General features: G+C 45.9%; 1 protein-coding gene across 1 annotated transcript; it reads right to left on the reverse strand.

Annotated features, from left to right (window-relative positions):
* Nucleotides 1-3,784: 3,784 nt before the first annotated feature.
* Nucleotides 3,785-6,616, reverse strand: LOC119320169 (LRR receptor-like serine/threonine-protein kinase EFR). The gene is made up of 3 exons (XM_037594279.1): nt 5,751-6,616; nt 5,446-5,696; nt 3,785-5,144 (listed from the first exon to the last, which is right to left on the reverse strand). Exons 1-3 carry the CDS (start codon nt 6,614-6,616, stop codon nt 3,838-3,840), a joined length of 2,424 nt encoding a protein of 807 aa, XP_037450176.1. The 3' UTR covers nt 3,785-3,837.
* Nucleotides 6,617-7,922: the final 1,306 nt, after the last annotated feature.

A 7,922-nucleotide genomic window follows, 5' to 3' on the forward strand; every position in this document is an offset into this window, starting at 1 on the left:
TCGCTGTTCAGTTTTTTCTATGCTCGCAAGCAAGCATGTTGATGCAAGCCAAAGTGTGGGTTGTGCCATTGTTTGCTTATGGCCTATTGTGTCAGGTCGAGGGTTCAACTTTAAATCTCTGCTTATGTTTTGTCCCATGGCGCTCCCTTTTTTATAGTGAGCGTGTGTGCGTGTTTGTGGATTCTTATTAGATAAAACTTTGTGTGTCGAAAAGGTATCATTGCTGCAGTGATGCTACTATGAGTTGAATTTGTAGCATGATCAGGCTACAGGTAGGTGTCTGAATCACATTACTCCTTGTGGATGGTAGACATGACATGTTTGCTGCCAGAATGACCAGTGTGCGAGTCCTGTTGAATGCGTTGTTTGTTGCTCATGACGCGGAAAGCTGTTCTGACATGAATTATCTCACTCGAATTACATTCAGAAGTGTTGTTTTACCCTCTGCCGCTCTCTAGCTAAACAAACTCTGCAGTCCCTATGATGAAGCTGTCTGTTGTTATCTCTGCTGCTCATGCTTCATTTTCAGAGCCCTCGATTTTGAAGTTGTTGAATGTGTTGATGCAGAAACAAAACTGAATACACGCAGTGATGGTTATTGCACATATAATCGTCTCTGTTTAGCCGTGGGGCTGCAAGTTTAGCCACTAATATGATTTGACTGGTACAAACTAGTTGTAGCTATGTTTTATGTGTAGTCTTATTTCTTCAGTTTTGGGCACTATGGATATTTAATACATCCTCCTTTCAGTACTATTAGAACATCTTATAATAGTGAATGGAGGGAGTATTTCATATTGAATGCAGGGTCAGAAGGCATGGTAAGAACGTGGTGTTGTTTCACTGTGGTGAAAGTACTCCTTGATGCTATCAAGAGTAAAAAATGGCTGTTACATATGTTTTAGGTTGAAGGAAGTGCCAATTAATAAGATGATATGCATTCCCTTCCTTGAGGCCTGTACTAACTGAATTTGATCAAAAAGTCGATTTGTTGGTGACTAGCTGGCTCGTACATTTGTAAGTAAGCATGCCTATGAGCTACCGGGATGTGCATACTCTTTTTTTTTTTGCAAATAAGGGATGTTCCTACTTGATGAGCTGCGCGTGCGCTACTAGTGTCACCAAAAATACTTGTAAATTTGAAGCTGAAAGTGTACTACCACACTGTTAAGTCCCTACCGCTGTCTCTGTTTGAGATGGTTCAGCTTCGGAGCATTTGGCACGATCTTCATGATTGTGAAGCTGATGTTTTTTGTTTGTATCATACAAAAATTATGAGGTTAGCTCCAGCAGATTTATCTGAATGGCTTTAACGATTTTCTTTAACCAATACATCTATATCTTTCTTATGATGGTGTACACGAAAGCCAAATACATGTATCAAAATGGGATCACATTTACCCCTTAGTATATGTCGGCAGCAAATTGCCAGTTCCTCAAAAAAGAAAACTGGTTCATCTATATCTTTTCTTATGGTTGTGTACACCAAAGGCAAATACATGTTCGACACTTTTTTTTTGAATTGCTTACCACATACGTCACCATTTTCTAATCTGAACACACTTTATTAATCAATCAATGTTCATAGGAATACAATGAAGGTCTGGTGGGTTAAGGAGCCAAAGCTGACGCCCTTCCCAACCCAAAATCGTGTTTAGCGAGGCTATGAGCCTCAACATTGGTAGTTCTTCCTTTGAAGATGAAGGAACATATCTCGAACTGGGTAGCAGTGGTTCTAATCTCCTTCAAGATGCTTGAATAAGAGCTCCCTATGTCTCTATGTATATCCTTAATCACAACCTGGTAGTCGGAGGCGATCAACACATGTGATAAGAGGAGATCCAGTGCTAGCGCTAGTGACTCCCGGCAAGCCAGTGCTTCAAGGCATATGCCAAATCAGTTATCCTTGCCACCCGAACAACAGGCGCTTTCAAGTATTTGCCAGTTGCATCCCGACAGACAGCACTAAAAGTGCCCTCATTGGATTCCTTCGAAACAGCTCCATCAACTTGTATCTTGGCAACCTCCGCTAGGGGCAGGAACCATCTCAAGACTGAACTCCGCGGTGCTGGTGTAATCACTTCGATTTCTTTGGTTTGCACTCGGCTAGTTCCCGATGTAGCTTTTAACAAAGTTGTGTGTAGCAAATGGAGACTGGAAAATCTGCTCATGCAATGCCTTCCTCATGGAGTGCTAGATCGCCAAAGAGTGACCATGACAAGAACGAAATCATCATGTGGGATGGCATCTAGCAGCAGAGAAAAAAAAATCCACCTCTTTGCATCTGGTTCCCTAATGCTTTTAATGACTTCAACCAGATCTGGATCAAGTAGTGCACACACGCACCGAGCCATATTACACCGTGGTAGGGAGTGTTGCCAAGAATCCACAGCTACGCAACTCGTTCCAGTTGACATGTTTATGTGATGCAATAAGTCAATAGTAGGCAGGGATTGTTGTGCGAGTCTCCAGAGTATAGATGGGCATGTGTCGGCCCGATGCTCAAAACAGCCCAGCCTGGCCTGACCGTCGGGCCTAACAAATCAGGCCTAAGACTGGCTCGGGCCCAAGAAATCCCAACATTGCATGACCGGCCCGACCCAACTGCGACTATATTCTGGCGTTTCACATGCCTGAGCCCGGCTCAGCCCAACCGTCGGGCTCAATTTCTAGGCCCAAGCCCGGCCTGATGGCATGATCAGGCCTGGCCCGGCCCGTGACTTCTGGGTCGGGCCATCCGGGCCGGGATGCCCATGCCCAGGTATACTCCAGAGAAACATTTTAACTCCAGAGAAACCTTGTTCCATGTAAACAGAAAAACTGCTTTAAAACAGTTGCACTCATCATGGGCTTCTCATGGTGCGTTTTGGGCTCACAACTTCAGCCCAACGCAACAGTTACACTCATCATCATGGGATTACTTGCCACATTGGGCCTGCCATTCTCGCACCGGTATCACTAGTCCAACGCAAGAGCCCCTGAAAAAAAAAACCGTGAAGATTGTCTAAAAGAAACAAGCCCAACGCAATCCCAATGAGGAGCCTCCACCTCCGTCTCCGGTCGTCCTCGTCTTCGGTGGCGCCGCTGGACAACGAGACGAGGACCTACTCCCCCGAGATCACCCCCCCGCAAGGTCTGCAAGTTCTGGCGCAGCCTCGCCTCCGACCCCCGGCTTCTCCTGTGTGGGACCTCGTCACCGGCAACCAGCACCGCCTGGACATGCCGTCGGGGTTCGAGACAGAGAAAAGCTAGACACGGTGCGGCGGTGCTTCATGCTTCCGGAGACATCGGCCATACAAGATACACAAGCCGTCGCCTCTGTTTACTCGTGGGTAGTGTAAGCGCTTTCCTGATACACATCCTATGCCAACATTACACAGTCGCTTGAAACTAGCATGTTTGCTTTTGCTAAAGTTGTGCATTTCCAATCCAAACAGCATTTTAGAATGCATCTTTTAAGACGATTCAGATCTATTAGAATTAGCCAGCTGAGAATTAGCAAAATAACCAGAAAATTCGTATGCTTAATGCGCACAAATACAATATATCAAGTTGCACAAAATAGTACAGGACACTCTGCTAGTGCAGTTCAGTATTACAAAACATCAAACCATCGACATGAAACAAAACTGAGCTGGAAACCAAAATCACGTGCCAGGTTCATCATGACCAACGAGTACAAACCAATAACAGTTATATGCACCAGAAGAAAAAAGTTCATATCACAAGTATATACACAGAAACACACACTTGTACAAGCTGCTAAATACTTCTTCACGTTATATCCATGGAGCAGAGCAATAGAGTGCCACCGGCATTACTCGATTAGCACATCACTCAACTTGCAGTCGCCTTGGTGTTTATCCGGCCCCAAATAACAATAACAAACACGTACACCTTGTGACATAGCTTGTCGAAGAGGCGAAAATAGGCATGTCGCCACGCCCTTTTGAACAGTAGAGCACAGAACACAAGCCAGAGCCCGACCACAAACCCGGACGTTAGCCCAATGTAGAAGAACATCACTGGGTCATAAGCATTTTCACTTCTCTGCTGATTCCTACGCTCCAGTGGACTGTTGCCTGAGCAATTCCTTTGAAGATGAGGCCCACAAAGGCGACTGTTGCCATCATACATTGACGGATCTTCTGCATACAGAGTGTCCAGTTGACGGCCTGTTGGAATTCTTCCTGCAAGATTGTTGTATGACAAGTCCAAGGAGCTTAAATATGTCAAATCTGAGAGGCTTGTTGGGATTTCACCAGAGATATTGTTCCTTGACAAGTCGAGTGATTCCAGTGATTTCATATCCCCAATCTTCACAGGGATTTTGTGGCTCAGGTGATTCCATGATAAATTCAAACTCAACAGTCCGTTCAGAGAAGTTATCTCATCTGGAATTTCACCGGTCAAGTGGTTGAGTGACAAATCAATGCTTACCATGTTAATAACTGCATCACCCCTGAACTTAAGTTCTTGCTGCTTCATCATCACAACGGACAAAATATCCACCGCGTGAGTGCCTTTAAACAACATTGATTCAAGTCTCGGCGGATGTTTCAGGGTCATAGCTATTAATTTAGACAAGGACGACGGAATTGATCCTGATATATTATTGCTCGCCAAACTGAATAGTTGAAGTAGTACAAGACTTGTGATGTTAGCTGGAATATGCCCATAGAACATGTTATGGTTTAGCTGCAGAAACCGCAAGTTCACTAGGTCTCCGATCCATACTGGTAGTGCTCCATCGAACTCGTTCATTGCAAGATCAAGGGAAAACAAGTTTGCACAGTTTTGGAGCAATGGAGGAAAACTCCCGGAGAAGCTATTGTTACTTAAGTGCAGGAATGCCAAGTTTGGCATCGAAGAACACCTGGGAAATTCTCCCGCAAACCTATTCTGGGACAAATCCAAGAAAATTAGGTTTTGCAACTCACAGATAGATCTAGGAACGTAACCAGTGATGTAATTGGAGGATAGACTTAGTACTGTAAGGTATGGAGCTCCAAAATCTGATGGCAAAGGTCCTGACAAGCTGTTCATGGACAGGTCCACTTCACTGAGGCTTCTCGGCAATGTTGGTATCTGGCCACTTAGTTGGTTCAAACCGAGAGCGAGTGAATGCAAAATAGTACAATTCACTAACCTAGTTGGTATAGCTCCAGTAATGCTGTTATTATAAAGGTGAAGGTACTTCAAAGCTGGTGAAGTGCCCCACCCTATCTGGCAGCATTCCTGCCATATTGTTGTGATTTGAGCTCAAGAACCGCAATTTGTTGGATGAACATTGTGGCAGTTTCATCACGAAGTCTGTTAGGTCCGCAAACGCAAGACTCCCATCGAGGTTTAGGCTCTCTAGATCACATAGATTTTTCAAGTCCACTGTCATTGTGGCTGAATTACCGTTGTTGGTAAATTCCAGCCGCTGGAGAGAAATCATACCTCCTAGCACATCAGGGAATGGACCATAAAGATAGGTTGAATCGAGTGTTAGTTCCTTGATGCTTGTTAGGTTCCAGAACCAACATGTTTCAATTCGGTGGCCCAAATAATTACTGGAGAGATCAAGCTGCTCTAGTTTTGTGAGGTTTACATGCGTAAGCGACTGGTTTGCATTTGGAAGTGAGCAGTTGACAAGAATAAGGGCTTTCAGAGATGGGATTGTGTTGGCCACGAGAAACATATCCGCGCTGCTCAGATTCATATAACTCATGTCAACATATTCCAGGAAATGGAGATGAGTTAACCATGAGATATCTGATATGTGTATATCTTGCATGTAACCGAGGTCAAGGTGTCGCAAGTTTGAAAGGTTTCCGAGCTGAGGTGGCAGTATACCCGACATGCTAGTTTCGAAGAGGTCGAGATACTCCAACTTTGAAAGGATGAAAAACTGAGGAGGTAGTCTACCAGACAATGGTGTGGCTCTGAGACCGAGATGTCTCAAGTTTTTACAAGAAATGAAACCATTAGACCCGTCCAGGGATGTGAATGAGAGATCCAGATACTCCAAATTTGAAAGGTTTGCAAGCTGAGCAGGCAATCTACCAGAGAACTGTGTATATGAGAGATCGAGGTACTCCAAATTTGAAAGGTTTGCAAGCTGAGCAGGCAATCTACCAGAGAACTGTGTATATGAGAGATCGAGGTACTCCAAATTTGAAAGGTTGGCAAGCTGAGCAGGCAATCTACCAGAGAACAGTGTCCATGAGAGATCGAGATGCCTCAAGTTGCTTAGAGAACACAAGAATTCTGGGAACAAAGAAGTACCGTCTGGTCCAAGTAGGTTGGTGGAGTTGAGATTTAGGTACTCCAGATGCTCGAGAGAAAGCAGGGAAGGGCTTATCTTGCCGTCCAAAAGGGTGTAACCAAAGTCAAGCTCGATCACATGGCCGGTTTCCTTGCTGCAGGTGACGCCCCACCACCGGCAACAATCTTTGTGCCGTCTTTGCCACGAGGCGAGGACGTCGTAGGTGTCGTTGGCGGCTTGCTTGAAGGCCAGCAATGCGTCCCTCTCGCGCGGCAAGCAGCTCGCGCCAGCCGCATGGGCGACGACGGAGAAGACGGCCGTGGCTAGGAGCAAGGCGAGCAGCTTGGCAACCGAGCGATGCATGGCGAAAGCGCAGCGCTATAGCTACAGGCTCCAGGAAGAGGGATTGCTCTTGAGGAGTAGTATTTTACAGGCAGTGCGACTGATTGTTTGGGACGTGGAGGCGTCGTTCGTCTGGTCGTCTTGCCTGTCGTGACAAACACTTCAGCGAGTAACGGATCACCTCACGAATATAGACCTCACGCTACGAATGCTGAATTGGTGATCACGCATCTGCAAATATCTGTGGAAATTAGGCCATCACCTCCTGAATAGTGTTGATCGGGTCCGACACGGCTATTGATGTTTGATAATCGTGGGAATATTCGTCTATAGTTATTTATATAAGATACCGAGTTTTGCATGCCCACGATCAGAGCAACACCAAAAATACGCAGCCGCGACTGAAAAACTATATTTTTGTCTTTTGGAACTAATAATAAAGAAACGACTCCAACGATAGACCAATATATAGCGACTAAATTATTTTGGACGCGATATATGAGAAACGTCACACGTGGGAGGAGACTCCAGCGAACAACTCATTTCCCTCGAATGAGGAACCCCGGACCTTCCCTCGAGCATTTTTTTTGCGAGATAAACTTCCAATCTGTTCATTGTCTTTTAAAGCAGTATAAAAAAACTAGAAGTAAAAAGTTATATCCAGGTCCATAGACCACATAGCGACGACTACAATCACTCAAGCGAGCCGAAAACGCGCCGCCATCATCGCCCCTCCCTCACTGCAGCCGGGCAAACCTTGTTATAGTAGACAGCCGGGAAGTCGTCGTGCTAAGGCCCAAAAGGACCAACGCATCAGAACAGCAATCGCCGCCTATGAAGAGAAACGTAGAACAGAAGGATCCAATTTGAAGACACATGAACGCAAACTAACGAAGGCCAGATCCATGTGGATCCACCGAAGACAAACACCGACCGAATCCCGCGAGATCCGCCGGAGACATCTCCACACGCCCTCCGATGATGCTAGACGCGCCACCAAAACGGGGACTAGACGGGAAGAACCTTATTCCAACTTCAGGAAGGCGCCGCCGTCTCTCTTCCTGAGCAGAACACAAACCCTAAACGCACACAGGAAAACCTCAAAAAACGAAGCAGGAGCCCTCCCGCCGGCAAGAGCCAAGATCCACCACGCCTCCATGCCCTAAGTCCATAGAAGACAAAGTCGATCTGCGGCGGCGCCCATGGAAGGCATCAAATCCCGATCGGCCTCGTGCGAGAAGCACGAGCCGAGAGACGTACGTGCGAGTCAACGTTATTTCAGCGCAACCTCAAAAACTGGTCGAAACTATAGAGAGCGCACATGAAA

The sequence above is a fragment of the Triticum dicoccoides genome, chromosome 6B (assembly GCF_002162155.2).
Source record: "Triticum dicoccoides isolate Atlit2015 ecotype Zavitan chromosome 6B, WEW_v2.0, whole genome shotgun sequence".
NCBI classification, from domain to species: Eukaryota; Viridiplantae; Streptophyta; class Magnoliopsida; order Poales; family Poaceae; genus Triticum; species Triticum dicoccoides.

Excerpts from the sequence above, each read along its gene's own strand:
- LOC119320169 (XM_037594279.1), bottom strand. The coding sequence starts at position 6,616 with ATGCATCGCTCGGTTGCCAAGCTGCTCGCCTTGCTCCTAGCCACGGCC. Across the intron at positions 5,697-5,750 it reads CACATATCAGATATCTCATG|CAGCGCGGATATGTTTCTCG; the intron begins GTTAACTCATCT and ends TATGAATCTGAG. Across the intron at positions 5,145-5,445 it reads ATTCCCTGATGTGCTAGGAG|TGAATTGTACTATTTTGCAT; the intron begins GTATGATTTCTC and ends CAACTAGGTTAG.